Source organism: Solanum verrucosum, unplaced genomic scaffold (genome assembly GCF_900185275.1).
Source record: "Solanum verrucosum unplaced genomic scaffold, falcon-dt-bn FXZP01000235.1, whole genome shotgun sequence".
Taxonomy (NCBI): Eukaryota; Viridiplantae; Streptophyta; class Magnoliopsida; order Solanales; family Solanaceae; genus Solanum; species Solanum verrucosum.
This window is the reverse complement of record NW_026019948.1, coordinates 875,066-900,811: the sequence shown is the minus strand read 5'-3', so window position 1 is coordinate 900,811 and position 25,746 is coordinate 875,066. Positions and strand designations below refer to the sequence as shown.

The 25,746-nt window shown below is 28.4% G+C and overlaps 2 protein-coding genes across 2 annotated transcripts in view; both read right to left on the bottom strand.

Moving 5' to 3' along the window:
- The window catches only part of LOC125811425 (WD40 repeat-containing protein HOS15-like), a 286,140-nt gene that overhangs the window by 176,248 nt on the left and 84,146 nt on the right, over positions 1–25,746 (bottom strand). The gene's annotated exons all lie outside the window — the stretch shown is intronic.
- LOC125811707 (cyclin-D3-3-like) lies at positions 18,396–20,428 on the bottom strand. The gene is made up of 4 exons (XM_049491242.1): positions 19,796–20,428; positions 19,500–19,701; positions 19,091–19,221; positions 18,396–18,927 (listed from the first exon to the last, which is right to left on the bottom strand). Exons 1-4 carry the CDS (start codon positions 20,240–20,242, stop codon positions 18,709–18,711), a joined length of 999 nt encoding a protein of 332 aa, XP_049347199.1. The 5' UTR covers positions 20,243–20,428; the 3' UTR covers positions 18,396–18,708.

The window sequence follows — 25,746 nt, the reverse complement described above, 5'->3', positions numbered from 1 at the left end:
TAAATAGTATTTTAATTTTTTGAGTCTCGAGATATGAGAATACAATGTATTTTATATACTGTCAAAGTACAGTGTAAGATAAAATACAATATCAAACTACTCTCTGTGGACTGCTAAATATTTGTCATTTAAAAAAAAAATCAAAATACAATTGAGTATATTCTTTCTATTTTGTCTTTAGTAATAATTATTTTTAAAGTAATAAATATTGATTGATTAATATAAAAAATCTTAAGTAAAAAAAACATGTACACATACTTAACTAAAGAGAGATCAAGACAGAATATTTACTGAAGAAATATTATCATTTTTAAACAACTAAAGCTAATAAATAAAGATATGATAGTCATAATATATAATTTCTTAAGAGGCATGTGAATTAAAAATGTGACAGGTAAAATGGTTCGAAAGAAGTATAATGTTCAAAATGAGAAGGTAGTAAAACCAATTGAGTGTAACTTTACCAACCCCTTTACTTCTTCTTTAATTCTTTTCTTACAACAAATAGGCCTCCCTTGAATGATTTTAAAAACAATAAAATGCCACCAGTGAAGGTGGTCATTTTTGGTCAATATTGGACATATTAAATTTGATTACTTTTGCAAATTCAAAGTATGAATTTTTTCTCTTAAAGTTGATCTTTGCAGCCAGGAAAATAAAATAAGAAAAAGAGGGCGGCGCGCCGGCACCTCGTGTAAAAGCTGGAATCCAAAGATCTATTAATACTTATTTATTTAATAATATTTCATTAGAGAAATCGCTTAAAACATTTATTAATGATCTGGTAAGATTACTAAGCATTTAATCATTTAACACTCTTCTAATATAATTAATAGACGACTTGTTTTTTTCTTAAAAAAATAAATAAATAATTATTAGTCAAATTCGATATAGCACTTGATAAGGACGATAATTGGCTGAAGTTGGTTGGCTTGATGACTAAGCTGCAAATCAGAAGGCAATTAATTAGATAGCTTGGAATTAGTCTTTCGTAATATATTTCAGATACAAATTATATCCAATTAAAATTGAGATAAATGGCACGTCAGCAACACATCAATAATCCCAATCTTACGTAAAATTGTTCATCCATATCAAAGTCATAATATAATTTTTGAATGCATAAAGTCACGCACCAAGTAATTAAAGGTGATTTGATCGTTATCCTTCCAAAAAAATTATCATTACAAAAATTAATTGTTACATATCCATGGATGTTTCGGGGAAATCTATGTTGGGAATTGAATCTAATGTTTTTTTATTTAGTAGTGCGAAAGTTGTAACAGAAAATTGAAATTAATCTTGATTATAGTTAAGAGCCTTAGCAAATTTCGTATAATTCATAATAGTATTAGCAATTACTAAAATGAATGAGTTAACCAATGTTAACATCAAGTTCAACTAGAAGTTTTTTTTCAAAATATTATTATTGTTTCATAAGTTTTTGGTTGCTATGAATAGTAATAGTCATGTTGTGCACTTGTGCTTCATGAACATGGCTTTCCTTTTCAATTCGTCAAAAAAACTATGATTGATAAAGTTCAAATCGAAAGTACGTAGAAAAGGAGATTTATTATACTTGGAGGAAAATCAAAATATCTATATGATGTGATTAGTAATGATGGACATATTGAAGAAAATTGTTCAAGTGGCTATTTCATGATGACATTGAAGAAAATTGTTCAAGTGGTTATATATTGCATGGACATATTTATATGACGTTTTTTTCGAAATGGACATTCACAAGTTGAATTATAAATGACATCACTTATTTTTCTTGCGATACGATATATATATATCCCTAATGCATCATCTAGTCCTTAATAATGTCATTTCCTTAACTTGATAGAAGACAAATTGATTTAGTTTAACCAATAGATTAGTGACCCCAAAGAAATCTATTAGAGCAGAAAAGACACAAAGGGCCCAAAAGGTGGAAGATGACGCATATTTGCATTAGTGCAAAGTACGATTCTCTCCCTTCTATTTTAATTTGTTCGTTCGATTTTAAAAAGGTATCGTAATATATCAAAATATTTATTAATTTTATATAAAGAAAAATTTATTTCTTTTGAAAATTTATTTAATTTTTTCAACTTTACCGGGATCTTTCAATTTCACGGGATAAACGTTGCTCAACAAATGGACAAAAAAGTAAAGGGACCAAACTGTCAATTGCAGTTTTTACAGGTCACTAATTTATCATTACATAAAATATGAAGGGTATGTTCCGCCGACATATTTGGAATCTTTAAGATCCACTTGACTAATGAAAGTGACATATGTTTCACTTTACTAACAGGAGATTCCGCATCTCCTTCAGTTCTGGAACGTCAATTTATGGCCAAACATATTTCGTTTTCAAACAATAATATTACTCCCTCCGTCCTATTTTATGTGGCAACATTTGATCGGGCACGAAATTTAAGAAATAAATGAAGACTTTGAAATTGCTACCAAATTGCCCCTTCTAAAAATAGTCATATTAAAAAGTAGACTCACTTTTTCGCTCTCCTCATAAATGTATTGGAGTACTATTTTTAAGATTAAGTAGGATCAACAAGGGTAAAAGAGGAATTGTATCTTTAAATACTTATCATATAAGGAAATCTGACATTTTTTTTGAGACTGACCAAAAAGAAAATGGTGCCACATAAAATGGGACGGAGGGAGTAACAAAATAGAATCTGAAAAGAAGATATGTTTTTATCTTACAACAATTGTAGGATGAATTTTAAACCACATGATTATTTTTCAATAGCTGGCGTTCATATATTTTTGGGATAAGAGTCGCTTGGAGTAATTTTAGTTGTTAACATGTGATTTTTGGGCCCGATTGGATATCATCGCACTCTTTTCGATTAATAAAAAAATAATTCATAAATTGAGTGACTCTATTGATACGAAATTAAGTTGAGTGACTTTTTCAAATAATTTCACATACTTGAGTGATCTTTTGAGATATTTACTCACCGAAATTTAAGCCAATAGATTTCTATTTTTTAATTCTAAAATGAAAAAAAGATAGATCGTGATTAGTGAAAGAAGCATAAACTTTTTTTGTTCAATATTTACACCAACAGTAGTTGTTCACGTTGCAGGAAAAAGAATCGTGAAAAATATGGAAAGTGGTGTGCTGTAACATGATGATAATTACTTAATTAGTCTTCTAATTTCAAAAAGAATTTAATTTGTTCTTTTAATAAAGAGCCTTGTAATTTCTGAAGGGACAAATATTGATAGTTCTAACTTCTAACGCACTATTATTATTCATCCATTTTCAACCTTTGGCCTTTTGCTGTGGACAAGAAGCAATATAATGGGCATGTCTTATTAGGCAGAGTAGGCACATGTATGCCAGGGTGTCCAATTGGACACTCTTCGTAAAAAAAAAAATACCGCATATATAACTAAAATGATATATGAAGTGATTAAATAACATATTTTGGATAGCCTTGACATAATAGGTTGTTATAGCCTAATGGTATAAGATGCCTTGAAGGTGTGTTTAGACATCTTTAATGAGTCAGTGCTCGAATGTTCAAATCTCACAAAAAGCTTTTGTTGTTTAATTTTTGGACCCTCTTCATGAAATAACAATTTTTTCAAATTTCCACTTTATGAAAAAAGCTTTTATTGTTAAATTTTTTGACCCTCTTCATGAAATTCTTGGCTCTGCCATTGATACCAATAGTTAGTAGTTACAGGATTACTTCCACTTTTTTATCCCCTTAGTAAATTTTGTCCCTCGATTTTGTTGAAAATATAATTAAGTAAATAAAAGTAGAGTCCGGAGTCAAAAGGGCAAAAAAAAATTGTCAAAAATTCCAAAAGGGCACATCAATTTTTTTAAAACCAAAAGGGCAAAATCGCTCTTGACGAAGCGATTTTCCTCTGACACAATGACGAAAAATCGCTGCCCTAGCGGCGATTTTATCTAAAATCTTTTTTTCTTTTTTTTATTATTAAAAATCGCTGTCAGCGATTTTGTTAAAAAAAAAAAAAAAATCTTCAAGTTTTTTTTTTAAATTTAATATTCTTTTATTATTATTTATGATATATAATTCAATTTTCCTCATGCTTCAACATTTTTATTGAGTATACTGTCCGTCTTGTTTATCATTTTTATATTATTAATAATTAACAATAGGCATGAATATAATAGCACTAGGCATGAAAAATGCTGCCCCTGTAGTGATGTGTAAGGGAAAAAAAATTCTGACTTAAAATCGCTGCCACGGCAGCGATTTTTCGTCATTGTGTCTGAGGGAAATCGCTTCGTCAGGAGCGATTTTGCCCTTTTGGTTTAAAAAAAATTTGATGTGCCATTTTGGAATTTTTGATAATTTTTTTTGCCCTTTTAACTCCGGACTCAATAAAAATACGTGTTTCTTTAACAATTGAAATTTTTAGATAAAATGACTACACCTTAAATCAGGTAAAACAAGGCAAAGATTCTATGAATGAATCTTACTGTCATTCATTATAAAAAAAATATTCTACATACTTGAATCAGACTCGCACATAAGGATTATATTTGCACAATTCATGGCAATAATGTCCTAGCAGGTCACAAATACTATCTATTGGATGAGACTGCCATAAAATCCTCACAAATAATAAACATTTGTTAGGATTACTGTATGTATCATAAATTTGGTACAAACTGTTCACAGATAAATGATATCCGGTAAAAAAAATTGTGTTTAGAAGTAGCTAGATGATTTTTATTTTATATTTCCTATCGTGTTTATTATCCGCTTTAGAGTCCAACTAATCAGGTTTTATATAGGGTAGAATCTATTAAAAGAAAAACGCTTCATTTTAAGAGTTTTCTATTTATAGATTTGAATCTCTAATTCTTGATTAAGGTCGGAAAATCATATACATCGCACCCTAACCATTAGTATGGACACATGTATCTATATATCACATGTAAACATGACAAGTCTAACTTCAATGTAGTTTAGAATCATATGTCTAACTTCAATGTAGTTTAGTATTCAAATCAAAGATATCGAATGGAACAATAGTAATATGGTCAAATAATAGTAAATGTTTTTTTTTTTATTTCTATTTGAATATAGATTAGTTTACAGTTTATGTATTGCCGATATAAAATTAATTATACAATCAAATTATTTATAAGGTAATAAAAAAAATTATGTTATAGCATTTATTAGTAATCTAAAACAGATAATACATAACATGCAAAATAAAATTTTAAAAAACATTAATAAAATAAAAATTTACGTCTTACATTACATTTCACATGAGTTTTTGGTTTCTTTGTTTGGGCTAATATTGAGAGTTAAAAGACATCTAAAGTTATATTGAAGTTTTTCATTATAACGATTAGATAATGAATGTAAAATTCCACAAATGAAAATCTTCTCGAGGGTGGTAGGTACCTCATCCAATTATCATATATGCACATGACTTTGATAACAATTTTTTTTCTCTATGGATATTATTAACAAACTTTTCCTTTTAGATTCAAAATACAAACATAATATGTCCCTATATTAACTGAATATTCAAATGATATGGTATTAAATGTATCTCAAACACTTTTTTTTACTTTACTTTTAAACCTGTCTCTTGTGTAGAATTACAATTTGGGGTTGATTAATGTTTTTAATTTTTCTTTTGGGTCACCCTTTCCTCTGCATATCAATATTCCACTGATTTTTTGCCCTTAGTTTTCTCTACACATTAATTTTTAATCATTTTATTTTTGAAGTGGTCACTCTGGACTTGAAGTTCTAAACTCTAGGTTATAAATAGGGCATAGCTTTAAATCTTAACGTCTCAATTCCTTGAGAATGATCGACTGAAAAAGAGTTACTACAATATTTCGTGTTCTTTTAGAGAGCTTTATGAAAAACTTAACTAGTATAATATGTTAGATAGTGTTTAATCTTTTTTTTTAGGGAAAATTGTATGAAATAGCAAACTATTAATTCAAATTAAATGCTATAGTCATAGTTTATTTTATTTGTAATTCGCAGCAAACATCCATTTTTTTGTCATCTGGTTCGGTATACAATTACCCATTTGGTATACAAATGTATAAAATGCGTTTGTGTTTGTATAAAGTGAGAGAAAAGTGTATATACAAATACAAATACATATAGTTTCGTCCTATACACTTATAATTATACAAATACAGATCTTATTATATAAATTACAATGTATAAATAATTTATACAAAACTGAATAATTTGTATAAAGTTGGATGTATCTAGCGAATTATACAAATTAAAAGTTGCATATCAAACATAAAATTTGTTATGGAACGCAATTATGTAAACTATATTATTATAATAGAAAAATATGATTTGTATGTTTGTAATATGTGAAAGTTGTTTTTTTTAGGGAAAATTAGCTAACTAGTCAAAATTATTAACATAATTATTAAAAACAACTATACTTTAAAATAATTATTAAAAATGTCAAAATGTCAATATTTTAACAAATAAAGTGTATCATAATATAATTCATTTATCTTCCTTTTATTTCTCAAATTGGGACCATGAAAAAATAAAAGACTCCATTACCCACTTTTCACTCTCTAAATTTTTTACCCAAATTCTATCATTTCTCTTTCTTAAGATTTCATTCATTATTCTATATCCTCAAGTAACTTAAACCTTGCCTTTTTAAAATCAAAATCCTCCATTTTTCTAAGAAATCTTAGAAATTATTCAAAAGATTTTCAACCTTTGTCGAAGTATTGAGATACAAAAGTATTTTGTATGTTTTGTATGTTGGATCTGGATCTGGAAGAATTACCAGGTGAAGAAGTGCCATTTTTGAAGTGCCAATATTAGGATAAATAAGTATTGAATTGGATCTGAAAGAAGTGTCGGGTGAAGAAGTGTCATTTTCGAATGTCAATATTTGGGAAGTTTATGAAATTGTTGAATATCAAAGTGATGAAAAATAACTTTATGGCATGTTGCATTTTGTATCTGAACTATCAAATTGTATTCTTTACTGTTTTTATTGTCTGTTGCATTTTGTATTCATTACAAAATTCATGTGGTCTCTTGCTAAAATTTGAGTTTTTTAGGTGTAACTTGTATTTATTTTGTAGGTGGTATTCATTTCAAATTATGTATATGTTTAATTTTGTATTATATTATAGGACAATAGATAAATAGTTTTACAGAATTTTGTATGCTATTCTAAATTAGGCTTCCTACAATTTTGTATTTATTTTTTTTGTATTCATTCCAACTATATGCCTACAAGTTTGGTATTTTTTTGTGCTCACTTTGTATTTCAATATCATTTTGTATTTCAATCTCACTTTGTATGCCAACAAATTTTGTATTTCTTTTTTATTTTGTATTAATTCTAAATGTATGCCAACAAGTTTTAGATTTTTTGTGCTCACTTGTATTTCAATATCATTTTGTATTTCAATCTCACTTTGTATGCCAACAAGTTTTGTATTTCTTTTTTATTTTGTATTAATTCTAAATGTATGCTAACAAGTTTTAGATTTTTTGTGCTCACTTTGTATTTCAATCTCACTTTGTATGTCAACAAATTTTGTATTTTTTTTTATTATTATTTTGTATTCATTCTAAAATCTTCTTCACTGCCAGCAAAAATTTTAAATCAATAGACTTCAATTCGACATGAATTGAGTATTTTTAATGGAGTGTTGAAAAAATAATATTGGAAATTTGAGAAATAAGGAAGAGAGAAGCCATGTCGATTGTGAAACCAAACACGTATAATAGGAAAGAGATTTTTCAAAATTTAATCCCAAAAGGAAAATATGAAAAGAGCATGAGAGTAGTGAAGAAAAAAACTAGGCCTACTTAAAGTTAAACCAAAATTATGATTAGTAATTATGGTAACTTTGTTGGTTTAAATTTAAAATTTGCCTTATTTGAAATCCTTTTGATATCTTTCATCCTAAATAGCAGTAGATTCCTTAATATTTGTTTAAGGTTTGGCCGAGTTTGGAACGATCAATGGCATATACATAATTAAGTTATTGTAGAACAGTGAATCCTCTATAAAGGATAAATTCTTTTTTAAAAATATTCTCTCCCCTAAATTTTTCCATTCTATTTTTAATCAATTGTATTCTTTTAATTAAAATAAATAATAAAAATATAAATCAGATACATAACAAACTAAAATTTTGACATTTTTAATAAATATTGAAAGTGTGGCTAAGAGATCCCTTTAAATGCTAAAATATTGACATTTTGAAAATTTTCCTTTTTTTATGACATGAATGGGCTGGACATGCATTTCTGGGCTTTCCCCTATTAAAATGGTTATTAAGAGAATGGGCCAATGGACTTGCAGTTAACTTAGCCAGTCTGGACAAGAATCATTATTATTTTTCATGTTTGTAAGTTCATAACAAAGGAATCAAATAATCTTATATTTCAAGATACTAAACATAAATTTATTTGGAAATAGACTCAAGAAAGAGCCTAGCTAGTTTGATGTGATATTTAATTTTACCAATCAAGATTGTAGTGAAATGAATAAGATCCATCCACTTGTAGTCAAAAGTTTCGGGTTCGAGCTTGTTTATGGAAAAAATCACGCCCTTCCCCTTTTTAGGCCTTACGAAGTATCGGACACCGGAGCGGGAAACATTTTGTTTTTCCTTTTCCAGTTATATATGAGTCCCGCTAGCTTGAAGTTTTATTACATGTTTGATAATTGGGAGTAGCTTGGATTTGTAGCTCTTAGTTTTTAAGCAACGTTACAATATTTCAATTTCTTGATTTCTTTTGTTTAACTTAGAATCAATTAATAGTGATGCTCAAATATATTTTATTGTCAAATAAAAAAAAAAAGTTAATTAGTGAGCAAAAAAGGAATTGAAGCCAAAGGAGCACACAACATAGAGAATAACTAGACAAAAGCAACAACAAAAATAACTATTGCCTAACCTTTAGAAAATAGAAAATAGAAATATGATTTTGTAGTTCATTACAAATGTTATTCTACGCTATATGATTTTTTTCCCACGTGAGATCAATAAGAAAAATAACACATAATGTATGTATTGTAAGATTAACCTCTTTTACTGATAAGTGCACATATGAGATCATTTCCTCGAAAGAAAATGAGAAGCTATATTTACATGCTTGTCCACAAACGTCTTTCTCAGATTGTAACGGGTTTGGATTGTTAGAAAAAATAGGTAATTTAATGCCATGTATAATACTATACATTTTCTCAAAAATATATTCATTCATTTCTTTATTTTCCAAAGAACGAAACAAAGTGAGTGGCTATGCAAAGAAAAGAGTCGAGTCGATCAGGCTAAATAATAGAAGAAGGAAAACTAAATCAAGAAAGAAGCAAGGCTAAGAATACAATAACCGATCACCATCTCTCTATAACCTATTTAAGTGATGCACCTTTTCCTTTTCTTTTCTTTTTTTCATTTTCTCCTTGTTTTATTAGAAATAGTAGATGATTGATCACTTGGCTCCAACAAGTCTCATTATTAATTTGGGTTTGGTGATGGACCTACAACTGGAGACCAACCCATTTTTGTTTTTGTCCTTATGGTCTCTCTGCTAAAGAATAGAGACACTTGAGGCCTATAAAATCCTTGTGCCAAGCTTGAATCTTTGTACTCTTATTGGTTTTGAATGGGCAAATGACACTGCTGCTACCACAGTTTTGGACCACTTGCCCATCTCTTAAAAGTTACATCCTCCGTTCAAATTTATATGACACCATTTAACTATACACGAAATTTTTAAAATAAGAGAAGACTATGTTATGTTTATTAAATTATTCTTATTAAAGTCACTTTAGTGCTTACTTTTTTTTAGTTGACTTTATTCTCCGCAAAAAAGTGTTGAATGGGACCTAATAGGGGTAAAATGGGATGATGCCGATAAATAGTTGACAAATAAGGAATAGTTAAATTATTTTTGAGACAGATTTAAAGAAAGGGGTGTCATGTATAAATTAAATAAGAGGGAATAAAACTTTTAAGACTCAGTAAAAGTGAAAAATGATTTCTTACCTTATCATTTTATTATCATGTCAAATAATACAATTGAGTATGGTTCTATTAAGTTGTGCTGCTCTGAGACAAGAAAACACCCCAAAATCACCACAGGGGTGTATTTCGTATGAAATCTCATATTTGATTGATCAAAATATTTTTAAAACTATTTCTCTCTAGTGAATAAATTTCAAAAAATAAGTTAGATAAACGACTTTACTTCACCTACGCTCATCCCCACACTAACTTTGCCTCACTACCCCACTCCTCGCCGCCCATCCCCCACCCCCGACCTCTCACTCTCCCAACCCCAAACTCACCCCAACCCCTCATTCTCCATCCACTTCATATTCACTCTAATAATTTTATGCCTAAATTATATAGAGAAAGGTCAAAACTATCCTTATATTATTGGATTCGTCATTAAGATTACCTTTACCCCCTATTGTCATTTTCTAGCTTAAAAATTACCCTTACGACTAACGATTGTCTTGTTGACTTAGTGGCCTTTTATAAAGTATATGTGACACTTCTCTATTGATCCACATGAAACCCGATAAAAAGACACCCAACTCATCTAATTTATTCAATCTCCTCCATAATCTAAGAAGAAAAAAGAGAGAATTTCCCTTTAATTATTTGCCTTCTATATTTAGTAGATCAAAGGAGTAATTGCTAATACCCTTTCTAATTAATTAACCAGAATTTGAATTATGGGATTCTATTTTTGGATTTGAATTTAGTTTCTTATTAAAAGGTATAGTGCCCATAGAAGATCCAAATATATCGGACCATAAGGAAAGTGGACCACATGGGCCGATAAGACCCACCATTGAATGTTTTATTTGTCATTTACCTTCAGAAAGAGAGACCTCAATAGCCTGCAAATTCTGAAAACCCAAAAAGCCCATTGGATTCTCAACTTGTGATCCCCCAGTAATTTGTCTACCCACCAAATTAATTACTCCCTCCGTTCGTTTTTACTTGTTCACTTTAGACTTTATACAATTCTTAAATAATAAGTAATGATAATATGAATATTTTATGACAATACCTATATTAATTAATGTATAGTCTTAAATATTGAAAAATGATTTGGGGAATAAGTAATTAACGTTGAGGGTAAAATAAGAAAAAGAAAATGTTTTTCTTAATATATTAAGTCATTAGTAAATGTGAAAATCTTAAAAAAGTGGTCAAATAAAAGTAAACAAAAAGAGTAAATTGAAAATTACCAATGGATATAATACGTGTATAATCTATGTATATCAACTAAGAAAAGTACCATTTTGATTTATACCATCCTCCTATTTCAAATTATTTCATTATATTATATTATATCATGTTATTCCCCCACCCCCAAAGAATTTTTTTGTTTTCTCAAAAAAAAAAAAAGTGAAAAAAGGTAGAAATTATAGAGGGGTCCTTGACAATAATTCGAGTCACGCCTTGAATGTGTACTTCTGGCAAAAAATAAAATGGTAGATTAGAAGAAATGTTTCTTCCAAAAGTCCAGTTCCAATCAAATCTTATTTTTCCCTGCAGAATATGGGCCCTTTACATAAATTATTTTCTCTCCACGTTGACAAATCAATTTCCATTTTCAAATCTCTTACAAATTTAAAATAATATATATATATATATATATATATATATATATAGATATTTGGTATGCATAGGGTTTGACAAAAATAAATTGTGAATGTGTTTAATTTTCTTTACGATGAACATTCCTTCGCCTAAAAATTACAAGTGTGATAAGTCAAATATAATTTTATAAATATATATAATATATGTTGAATTTTTTTAACTTATTTGTATGTTTTCTTTTTAAAATTTGAATCTTTTTTAAGCTAAAGTTTTGACATGAAGACGACAGGGATTGTGCTAAGGACGTTAGAACGCAACGTCTGCTTCTTTGTCGAGTTTGAATAACACTACCTAGTGACATCAACTATTAGGTTTCCAAAATTATTATTATTATTATTATTATTATTATTATTATTATTATTATTATTATTATTATTCACCTATAAATAAATAGAGACAAATCTACTTAGTGTTCTTTTTTTTAAAAAAAAAAAGAGGGTAGGAGAGGGGATTGGATTAGAAGGTGAAAATTCGAATCATCATCAACAAGGTGAAAGGTCATATTACCAGCCAATTAAACTACTAAGATTTTTTCTTCAAATTTAATGGGGCCTTAGTTATTTTCAGGCACAGAGAAGATTAGGTGAAAATAGGAACCATTTTCAAAAGCCTGTGTCATACTCTATCTCTCTTGACTTATTGGACCTCTTGTTCTATTATATTATTCTTATTTTGTTTTCTTGATCAATATTTATATTAAAATTTGATTAAATTTAAATTTCGACAGGGTTTATATTTGAGGGCAATGGTCTCAACGTTATTTATTATTAAAATTTGAATTTGAAATCTCTGATAAAAGACGGAAAATTCTTCCATCACAACTCATGATGTCATCTCTTACTATAATTCAACAAATGATAGGAACTTAACTAAAGAAAACCAACTTTGGTAATTTAATAATATGCCAATAATACATCTGTCAAGAAAAAAATCATAGAAAAATTTCACTGTCAAATGCTTACAAATACATTCTAGTTGTAACAAAATTGGCATGTGCTTTGTCTTTATTGGTAAATCACCCTTCACTAGTCTTGAGGAAATAATTATTTGACAATTCAGTAATTGTCTTCTTTAGGCTGTCATAAACTTTTCCTTATTGAGTCATTGTTTACTTAATTACTATTTAAGATTAATAGCATTTTTGGTTATAAAAATGCATATAAATTGAATATCTTGTACCTGAATAGTGACTTATTTTTTCTAAGTAATAGGAAAAATGACTAAAATGTGCTACTTAGAGACTCTACTAAAATAAAGATGAACTGTCAATAAACGTAGAAAGGATAGAATGGGCAAAAAAGTAGACTAAAGAATCGAAAAAACATCAGTGACTACTAGCTTATGAGACAAAAAAATAAATATAGATATCGATAATTCTAATTTTAATTCTAATTATAATATTTGATTAAGTATTTCTAATTTATATTACTTGAAACATAAACTTTTGATCTTTTTGCTCAAGAATTTTCACACTTCTTCAAAATTATTAATTATTTCATCATTTAATTATTCATATCTTATGTCAAACTTGTATCGTTACTTCATAATTCTAAATAAAAATTAAGTGATCATTCATGCGATTAACTCAAAAAAAATGTACGTACCTATATTTTTTGCTACTAGCAATTATGTTGTGAATTGTCATAGGGGTGTTGTACGATCTACAGTGAATAAAAGTTTAATCAAAGACTTAGAATAAGATAATTAATGTCAATGTCTACAAATACTAGCTTGCGGCAGAGTAATTAATTAAATACCATAAACTTTCTCATCGCCGTCAGTATTAATTACTATAACACTTGTTACAGACATTAATATTAACTACTGATAATAATAATAACTAATAATATGTAGTTATGTACCATTAACGTTGTCGGCTAACTACTTTTTTCTCCTTTTAAACATACGTCTAAGCTAATAAGCTATAGTATCAATATTCATTCATTCTCATACATCATTTCATATTAATATGTACTACTATCTCCGTTCACTTTTAATTGTCATAATTTCCTTTTTTTAGAATCAAACTATAAGAACTTTGATTAACATTTTATGATATATTTTTTCATCATATTGATATACGAAAAATTGCAATTTATAGTACTTTTGTATAGTTTTTGAATATCTAAACTTTTTGTTTAAAATATCGAATTAATGTAATCTAATTTAAAACTTGAAAATTAGTTTAATTGACTTTCGAAAAATGCAACATGACAAATAAAAATGGACGATGGAGTGCCCATATTAGAGCCTAACATAACAAATTGCAAGGGAAGTAATCTATTTATTACAATCTAAGTCTATGTCACATATTATCAATCTGTTTTTAGCCTAAGTCAACACATGGATTTGTCTTTTGTGTTACACATCATTGAGTCAGACTCAATAGGGCACGAATCAAGTGAACTTGAGATGACTTATAAAGTTCTTCACTTACGAAATTCACCTAAGTTGTGATGTGCACCTTATCTTCAAAATTCTTATTGATCCATCTTTTGTCAAGGGTGTACGGTGTTACACTATCTTATTTCAAGACTATAAATTTCACATTACAAATTTTACATTTCTAGAAGATTTACTCGTGAATATGTTTTGAATAATCTATAGTGTATCAAAATACTTTACATAGACTATACATATCAACTTAAACTCAAGTTCAAATTGAAAAAGTACATAATGTGCCATAATAATTTCATAGCACCTGTTTTCTCAACAATAATGTTCACTAGGTCAAAAAGGATGACAAAATAATATACTCTTATATATGGGCTCTAAAAATGACCAATACCATAAATCCCTAATTTTTATTTTTTATTTAATAATAAAAGAAAGAGAAGATGTTAACTGGAACCAACAATCCATTTCTTATCATTGTCTTTTCTTCTTTTCTACTTGTATATATTATATGGTTTTAAATTTCTCTTATATTGACAGCCAAAAGCAGTGAACAAAAGTACCAACAAAGACATCTCATACAAAATCAAAAGATATTGTTCCCCAACTTACCTTCCCACATTCTTTTCACCTTTTTCCCCTTTTTGTTTGTGCCTAGTTTTTTAAAAAAAATTGAATTAATTTTTTTTCTTAGATGAATCTAATTGTCATTCTAAATTGTCCTTTAATCTTCTAATATCCTCACCTTTTACACCCCTAAATACTCCTAAATCCTGATCCTTAACTTTTAGGTTACTGTTTTCATCTTTTTCTTTTTCACCTTTTTTTAAAAAATAAAAAATTGAGATTTTATTTTATTATGATAATTTGTCCCCACCAACTTATGAATATATATCAGTACAAAAGTTAGATGAGAAAATGCAACTCACATGGAGCAACTCTTTTTTAACTTATGGTAAATCTTGGCATGCAGCTGTACTTCCATTGCAATAAAGCCATGAGACATGCAAATAAAATAAAATAAAATAACTTTTTTTATTTTGTATTTTTAACCATTTAAAATTTTAAATAATTCAACTCATACAACTTAATACGGTCCAAGTAGATAGATATATATCATGTGTTCATACAAAAAAAAATTACTTGTTATTGTCGCTGATTATAATATAGCAATAATTATATTATTACCACTCAATTCTTCATTTATTCTAGTGATTTTATGTCAACTCCGTGATAAAAATTATGATTACACATTGGTTATATGCCTCTCAAAATAGGACTAAGAAATCACAAAACATTAAGAATATAATGTTTAATGTAACTATATATCCAAATGCAAATTTTCGTCAGTATGGATTTGGGAGAAATGATCCCTCCATCTTTAATTAGAGATTTCGAGTTTTTGTCTTGGATAAAAAAAATCTCATTGAGAGCGTCACCTTCATAAATGAACCCTACAATGCGTGAATTCAGATTTAATCGGATTCCAATACAAATATCTAATACCAAAGGAAAATCAAGAAGATAAAAAATTACTCCCTCCGTCCCATTTTATATGTCACATTTTTTACTTTGCACTTGCATTAAGAAATGATGTAACTTTACCTTTCTACCCTTATTTAATATTTTCTTAAGTCAATTTTATTAATAAATGACAAGATTAATTAATTATTCTATCAAGGGTATAATAGGCAAATTATGGTAATTTATGCATAAATTTTATAAAATGACAAGTATGTGATCCAACTATTTATAAAATGGAATGACATATAAAATAGGACGGAGGGAGTATTACATTACAAAGGAGATCTTATCTCCCCTCCCATTTTCCTTTCTCTTACCCCTATGTAATTAGAAAAAAAATACTTTCTCTGCTTTAAAATACTCCTAATTGTTTGGTGGGTTGATGGGTAAGTGATCTATATTTTATAAAAAATTACAATCTTTTATTTATTAATTTGATATAAATTATGAATTCGGAAAAAAAATTACTTTATAGAATTGTACTAAATTTTCACATGATTTCTTCATTATTGAATTTCTTTGTAAAACTTGATGTTCTATCGAAAATAATATATCTACCTTCACAAAGTAGAATAAGACTACCTACACATCATCCTCTTCATATCTCACTTCTGAAATTATATCGAATATATCATTATTATTATTATTGTATTTAATATGCCCCATATGCAAAAAGAAAACAACCTTGTGTTTGTTCATTGTTGTGTTGCGACTAGGTCAACAAAAGAAAAGTATACATGAAATGTCTAATAATTTATATAAAAATAGTGTTCCGACATTCACGGTACTTCAATGAGAAAGATTGACTAAATCCATGAATTATTTTATCATTTCATAATAAATTGTTAGAACTTTGTGTTTAATTTTTAAAATATTATAAAAGGAAAATTAAGAAAAATAAAAGAGAAAAAAACCAAGTCATTATGATTCTTTATTTTCAAGTGGGTAAAGAAAAGCACATGCAAGGCTTCTTGTGGATGTCTTTTCTTCAACCACAAAGTGCAAAGTAAACTTAGCTTTAATCCTCTTTTTTTTCAAAATTAATTTTCCATACATGCACTATTGTCTTCATTTTTGTAACTTAAACAAAAGGTTATTGACTAGTAAGTTAATGATTAGATCTTACATAATCATTAGTAGCTACAAATCACTTGATTATTTTTTAATTCTGGTATAACAACCTCTTAGCATAGAATCCATATATTTTACTTTTCGAAATCTTGAATTTAATTCGGGCAAGTCGCTAATTATTATGCCTTCTTTTTTACATTATTTCTTTGTGAATATTATGTTTGACTCTTTGTCATGCTACTTCTACTATAAACCAATTATAGCATGTAATGAGGATAAATATGATGTATAATCTCGTTATATTCAACGTTGATCTATAAATATTTTGTATTGTACGTGTAAAACTATGGTAAGTAAAAGGTATTAGAAAGGAGGCAAAGAAGATCTAAAATCATGTAGATCCTTCGATTCAATGAAGTAGTAAGGATTAATACATTCAATTCCAACCTGTTTGAAATTGAGTCATACATGGTGTAATTAATTTTCTTTTAAATATTCTTAATAACTACCTTTTAAATTCATGTAAATATTAATAGGCGTTTGGACTTGTGATAAAAAGGTAATGATTTTAAATCAGAAGTTATACATGCGATTTGGAATATGATTTCATATTCTAAATTTTTCAAAAACATGATTTGAAATTCTAATTTTTATAAATTTAAAACTTGACTAATAAGTTTATATTTTATATATATAATAGAAAAACACCCATTATGTTAAATTTTACAAAAAAAAAAAAACTTACTTTGGCGTGAAAAAGTTGCTCGTATCATATAAAATGATTATATTAAAAAATAACTAGTAATTATTATTATTGACTAGTTGATCTCTACAAAATTACGTCTATTTAAAAATTTCTAACCACAAACATTAATTTATAAAAGAAACACAAACATATGCAACTATCAATGTAAAACCTTAAAATATTCAGACATATTGTTTATAATTAAGAGGAATTTTAATAGTTTTCATAACTTGTGCTTATGAAAACAATTAACTTAAGTAATCCAAATTAGATATCCAAACAAATTCCAATTTCAAACGAAAATGAATCTAATAAACTTCATATCTCAACGTCCAAATGAACCCTTAATTATATTATCAAAATTCATTAATACTTTTCATTTTTAAAAAAATTGTCTTAACTGGTGTCCTTCTCATAGACCTCGAAATTCAGTAAACAAAACTAAAAAGAGACTTGCTCTTGTAACGAGGTCAAACAAATAAAACTACTTGCAAATCTAACCACATAGAAAATTTAGCCAGTGGCCGACAATATGTTCCTCCCTCAAGAAACCCTGAGGGATAGCTCAGCTGGTAAAGGCCTGGGACAAAGTCCTTCAGGTCGCCGGTTCGAGCCCCAGCAGGGCCACTGGAGGCATTACAAACCGGCCGCGTCTCCAGGGCCCCGTGGAACTAACCGTGGTGGACCCGCCTTGAAACAGCGGGACCCGGTGGGTACAGCTAGTCGGGTTCGCAAAGCGACGCCCGGAAACCACGGTAAAAAAAAAAAAAAAAATGTTCCTCCCTCAAGATGTGAACAAAATCCACTCTTTTCTCAAATCTTCATTATTTTTCCACACCACCCATCTCTTTCTTTTGAAATATGTAACACGGAGACTGTTTCCACGACACAAACCTATAACATTCTAATAACGATTATTAACTTTATTAGTTACATCAAAACTATTTTCGAGCGAGTTATAATTAATAGTGAACAAGATAATATAGGTTGAACAAGTGGACATGAATTTACTTTTTTTGTTTTCATGCAAGTTTTTATTTCCTTATAATAAAATGCCAAACCATCTTTACTAGTACAAAATCTCATAGCCCCACTATAGACAGTACACCATTAAACAAATGGTCCATTAGCTAGCTAGCTGTGATAATTGTCAAAAGGGGGTTTGGTTTTAAATGTAAAGATGGTAAGCAAATTAACATGTGAATAAACAAGAACTTAATTACTAAAACTTAAGCTAAGAGACAAGTAGAGTACTGTTATTGGACATTATACATATCTAGTCTATTAAGGAAATATTTAAAAGACATTTAATTAGTCATTCTCTTGACTCCCTAATCTTCTTGGACAATGGCTCTGGTGATGAAGTAACTGATGTAGCCACTGACCATGAGTCATTGGAGTAATCTGAGCTAAATGACACATCCATTACCCCTGTTGGACTTCCTGGTAATGTCCCAAACTTTCTCTTATTTGAATCAAAGTCAATGTTGCAAGCCACTTCTTGTATTAGCCTGTAACATTCTTCCACTTTGTCCTGGTACATTATCCAAATTTAATCAGTAAAAATAGTAGTAATATGCTTCAGTCCCAAACAAATTAAGTCGACTAAGTAAAAACTATGATGTTGGACAAGTAAAAGTAAAAACTATGATATTGGACAAATAAAAGTGGACGATATAATTCAAAGTTCTAATTACCTTGACAATTCCAAGAATGCCCAAAAGTTGATCTTGGTACTTCTCTCCAATGCAAGGCTTAAGCCTATCAAGAACATGCAACATTGTGGCAGAAGCCATTGCAGAAGGAAGGTAACCAATGAATCTACCATCTGCCATTGACAAATTCCAAATCACAGTTGAGACATACAAGGGTTGTGAGGAATAAAAATAAATAGTCGTGAAATACAATAATAGTCCAAGGATAAAATTTGGGTATCTTGTTTGGTAACGTATAGAGTCATTTATATCATAGTGATGAGATGGATAAGTTAACTCATATACCTTATGGGAATAACTTGTTCCCAATAAAATGACCCCTAACCGTATAAATTATAATGTAAATATAATTAAGTAAATAAAAATGTGTTGCGAACATAAACATGCTTACCAGTAATTGTGTATAGAAGCACTTTCTCACATCTCCTCAGAAATTCCAAAGATAAACAGTACTTCAATCCAAGTCTTCTAGTTATAAAATCAAGAAATGAAAATGGGGTTACTGGATTCATCTTCCATTTAAGTGTAGACAGAACCAACATCTCCATTCTCTGTATTGTTTTAGATTCAAACACAAATCTTGATTCCTCAACCTATAAAACAAAACCCCAAATCACTCAAACATGATCATATAAACAAATTTACAAGATCCATCAAAATACTAAAAAAAATTTCTTGAAAACATACTTGGAGGTCAAGAAGCAGAGGAACATCAGTTTCTTCAACTTTAGCAGCTAATGAAAGACAAGTCACAGCAACAAGTTGATTCATCCATGGCTTATGATTCAGAGACTGATTAAAACTAAATAAGAGAAATCTATCAAAGTAATTAACTGCAAGAAATGCAGTTTGTGCAGAAAAAGAGTAATAAGCAGTTGTTTTGAGTATCCATTCAACTGATTCTCTTCTTGCTGAAATAAAAGACTGGTCTTTTTCTAACACATTGTAGCTGATTTTATACTCTGTTTCTTTAGAAAACAGAGAGGTAAGTTCTTCTTCTTCCCATAACAAGTCATGTGCAGAAAAACTCTCTGTTTCTACTGATACTTCAGTGAGAATATCTTCTTCACAGTAAAGTGAATCTAATAAAAATGGGATCTTTTGTTCTTCTTTTTCTTGATAATGGTGAGACATTATCTTCTTCTGAGAAGAAGAAATTTAGTTGTGTTTTCATTTACTTCATACTAATTCAAGAAACTGAAAAACAAAATGAGAAGATGAAAAATAAACTTGTTGTTGATAGTGTTGTGAAGAGAAGAAGAAGAGAGTGGAGAAGAGGAAAATGGAGAATGAAGGAGATTGGGAGGAAGATTGTGTTTTTATTTTGGGTATTTCGATTGTTTTTTGCTATGTTTTTTTTTTAATTGAATTGAATTTATGGATTTTATTATTTTTGGGTGTATGTGTATAGAAGGATACTAGAGGAGTATATAGAAGAAAAAAACTTATGGGATCATGCATGATAATAACTAGACACGTGAGGTTCGTGTGTGTTACTAATCTCATTGGGACCCAATTATAATAAGAGGCTTAATATCGTATGAAAAGTTTGACCACTAGTAAAAACTGTCAAAAATTCTAATAAAAATAATAAATATTTATTTATTTTAATCAATGATTTTGTATTCTAATTTTGAGTATATATTGATTTTTAATAAAAATATTTTCTAAAAGTAAACATCGAAAAAATGAGAGTGAACCGAGAAAAAAAAAAGAGTGTAAGCAATAGTAATTAAGGGTGGACCAATTGACAAGTAAGGCTAGCTCTAGTAGATCGTCAATTGAAGTTTGAGTTATACTAAACGGTAGTTTCAAATTTTTGATCGAAGTAAGTTATTATTAAAATAATATAATTTTATAAAATTAGAATAAATGTATTTGACACTAACATTTTAATATTATTTGATTACTTTTTATTTTGCACAGTGTTTGTAAAATCATAAATAAGAAAATAATTTTACGAATTCATCTCTTAAAAAACTTTTTAAATTTTTTATAAACAAATGTGAATACTTTCAAAAAGAATTAATTGCAAGGGTAATATTAAAAATTTTTAAGTAATATTTTCTTAATTTAATAAGGTCGACAATTAATATGAGACAATTATTTTTAGTATAATAATAACTTAGATGGGAAGGAGGGAGTAAATAAAAATACTATCATAAATTTTTTTGATAGGGTGGACATGGTTTAAAAAAAAAAGGTGGACCAATTGATTCTCAATATTCTCATTAATTCGTGTACGATATTTCTATGATAGGTATTCTCTCTAAAAACATTTCAATTATTATACTTTATTATAATTGAATGATACGCGGTAATTAATTTAATGTTGACCATCTCCAAGCATCAATGTTAATGTAGCTAATTTTAATAATGATGAGTTAATACTCATCTTTTAATTTGTATGTGCATGATCCATGCCGGATTAAAGCTCGATCCTTAATTAAAGATCCAGATCATTATGGATAAATTATAATATACTACAACTGATCTAAACAGAGAATTACTTAATTTGAAACATAATAGAGGTGATTACTAACTAATCAAGATTAACATAGAGAAAATCCATTAAAGAAGGTAATTATTCATTAAGACATTTTGATTTCTCGTGAATATATTTTTACCATATTACTATGCCCCTAGCAATGGTAGATAGAATATAAATTAATGGGTTCAATTAAATCAAATAATTTGAAATAGAGCATAAATATATGTGTTAAATCTACTAAATCAACAAATATTATTTTTCAAATCTTAAAATTTCAAACATAACGTATATTGTGGTAAAACATAAAGGTTGACTATTACAAAATTTTAAATTCAGAGTTTGTCTCCCTATGTTTTATTTTTTAAGTAAATAGAATAGTTAACTGAAACGCAGAAAAATAAAATACAGTAAAAGCAGAATATATAAACATATCCTTAATTTTTTTTAAATTAGTATAAAGGTTAGACATACAAATTAATAACGATATGTTTCGATCGAGCATCTACATATATTATAATATATTTTTATTAGATACTTACCGCTCAAATTTGAAAAAAGTTTTATGTGCACTATTTTTTAGTACTATAAAATAAAGAATTATCGATGTATTCTGCTGAAATAATGTCAAATAAAACAAGAGAAAAAACAAGAACCAAAGGTAACAGTTGACTAGTGCATGCAGAACACCGTAAAGTTTATAGCAGAAATGACAAAATTACAGCTTCAACACAGAAAAGTGAGTATTCCCATTTGCCAACTACTACTTTCACCTTGCATCATTAATTTATCATTACTTCCCTTAATTCTCCATATTTTTCTTCTACTTTTTCAATTATTAAATAAAATAATAGTAATATTTTTTTTCAAAAAAAAAGAAAAGTACTAGTATAGTGTAAGTACTTTATGTTATTGATGATATATTTTCAAAGTTACTCACTTTATACTATGGTGGAATAGTCATATATACCTTCAGATCTCTTCTTTTACCAAAGTATATAAAAGGTAGAAAAAATTATACAAGTTATTAAACAAAAGAGAAAAAGCAGCCAAAAGTTGCTCTGCATGCCTATTTTAGAGTAGACTCTACCACTCACCATCACTCCTAAAGTCCAAACACCATTTTCGATAATACCCTAAATATAAAGTTAAAGTAAATTTCATACCCCTTTAATCCCTCCCCCAAATTACAACAACCATAAAAATATTCAGTTTAATCCAACAAGTAAGATATGAGAGAGTGCAATGTACGCAGATCTTATTCATATCTTTGTGAGGTGAAGAAATTGTTTTCAATAATCGTCTCTATGATCCCTCATTTGCCTTAAATTAGCATTTTTCATTCTTATTTGTTGCTTCATTAATTATTGCTAAAATCAATCTTGAGTTTAACTAAATCGAAGATATTAGTTTTAGTATTCATGAGGTGAGAATTGAACTAAACCAAGTCAAGTCCTGGTCCTTAATCTAAAAATGTGAGAATCCAACACTAATTTTACGCTTCATGTTGGAGTATGTTGTATCTCATCTAAATTCTTAAGTTGTCGTGAAAATACTATACTTTATATATTTAGTTGTATTTTTGAATACATTATCATCTCATTTGTGTGTGTTTTTTTTTTTTAATAATATTGGTCTATCACTTGAAAATTCTTTGGAAGGATTAGTGTCTATGACACTAGTATAAAAAATTTGGTCAGCTCTAACATTATGTTGAAGTATGTTGCCATCTTTATCTAAAACTTAGCGTTCAAATAAGTTTTTCATACACTATTTAACTTATTATTTCTAAGCGTGTCTCTCGATAAGTTAGTCAACCATACTAGACCAGCATGGTTCTCTCAAGCGTCCTAATATACTAGAGTATCGCCTTAATTATTTTAACGCGTAGCTAGTAACTACACTTACATTCTAAAATAAACATTTGCAACATATGTCCATTGACAATATCCAAACCTCAATAAATTTTGCTTACAAAATGAAGCAACCTTTCTATCTAACACTAACATTGTCATTAATTGATTCTTTTTTCCATGTCCAATATATTGTCTAGTTTAAAATGCCACCAAACAAAATTATAGAAGGAATTCCAGTTTCCCAATGCCTTTGGTTACTGTCTCTGTCACTGTAACTTCTTTTTTGTACAAATAAAGCTGAAAGTAAAATAATGTGTGTGTAAGTAGACTAGTTGGGAGAATAGAACAAGACAGCATATTTTTAGAAACAGAATAAAGGAGGGAAAATGGGTAGATGTATTTGCCAAAAATATACGTGTATGTATAAATTAATTAACTACAAGAGACATAATAAATGCAAATGTACGTGTTGTGGACTTGTGGCAGGGATGTAAGATAACTAGATAAGGTTCGATCGAATTTAATAGATTTGTGTTAATGGCACAAGGAACTTATTCGAACCTATTTCGTTGAAAATTGAATTGTATGCACAATATTACCTCTTCTGATTCTATTTAATTGTCTGACTTTAACTTGATACGGAGTATAAGAAAGTGTAACATGTAAAATGTAACAAAATGTTTGTTGATTTTGTCATCTTAAATATGTCATATGAAAATTTAAAATTGGAAACCAAAACATGAATGGAATATTTTTTTAATGTATAAATTGTAGATGTGTGATTTTTTTACCTTTTCTGTGTGTTTATATTTTGAATTCTGTAGATGAAGATTTTAGCTCCAACAGAGACTGAATTTCTGGTATGATTAGTTGCTTTCTTTCTTTCCTTTGCTTTTATTAGCTTTTTTTCTTCCCTTTCTTTCCCTCCTCTCTTTTAATGGCTCATTCTCCGAGGACTTTGGCTTAGCTGGACAACCACCCCACCCCCCACCTCAGATATAAAATAAAGAGAAAAGTATTAAAAACAATTCTAAATTTCACGTGAATTATTAGTTTCATTCTTGTATTATTGACAGCTTAAAAACATCTTTTTACTTGACTAGCTGAATTTAAATACACTTCAAATTTTGTAACATGAGAAATACATTCCTAAATTTTCGCCAAATTTAAGAGTTTTTTGAACACTTTTCTTGATTGTTTATTAAAAGTTTCATGCTCCTATAAGAGTTTGAAACCACTTGTTATGACATTATGATAGATAGATAGTGTATCTAACTTTTGTAGGTCAATATAGGAGTGTTTTTTAGGCTGTTAATAATTTGTGGATGAAACTAATAATTTACGCAAGTTTAAATATGTTTTCAATACTTTTCTCAAAAATAAATGAAGTACTATTTATCAAGAAACATCACAAAAGAGATAAAGAAAATAAATACCAATAGCTAAATGGCGATATATGTTCAGAAGTTAAATACTATAAGTTCTGAATATTTGGTTAGAAATGTAACGAAAGTAATACATGCATGCAACATATATAAAGTAGTACTGCATTGCCATACGTGAAACTAGACTAGATAGATTATAGTTACATTGACAGTATTTTTTTTTGGTTTACGATTCAATTAAATTTAGATTTCCATACATAAAAAAGTCTAATATAGGAATAAAGCGTTCTATAACTTAAAAAAAAAAAATCGATTTTAGATGAATTCGAACTTCTGATTACAAACGAATATGTGATAATTTTGTAAGAATAACTTATGATGAATCAGTGAGCCGGGAGTTGTGTGACTCTTTTCTGTCTCAATTTATATAATATATATTTTCTAATCGGTTTAAAAAATATATATCAGAGTTTCTTACTCCATGACACTATCAAAATTTATCCACATTTGATTCCACTTAATGATAATATTTTTTAAATTTTGTGTTTGGTAAAATTGCGTCACTTAAATTGAAACGGAGGAAAGTAGGTCACTGGCATGGACAGCAGTGGCTTTGGTTCGTCACCAATTACCCATTAAGTAAAAAGTACTAACTTCTACTTTAACAACAACTAGTTTTTTTTTGTTGGTTCCAAAACCTTATATTTTTTGAGTTTTTCGAATTTCTGAAATTAACTTCAATTTGAGTAACGTAAAATTATACTAATTTTATGTTCAAACAATTTTTCAGAATCATGGCTAAACAAGCACATAATTTTTAGAGAGTATAAAATGTTTTGATTTGACTAATTCTTTTACGATTTATCTCTAATAATCTTTCTTTAATTTCAAAATATTCTTCCTAAAAGA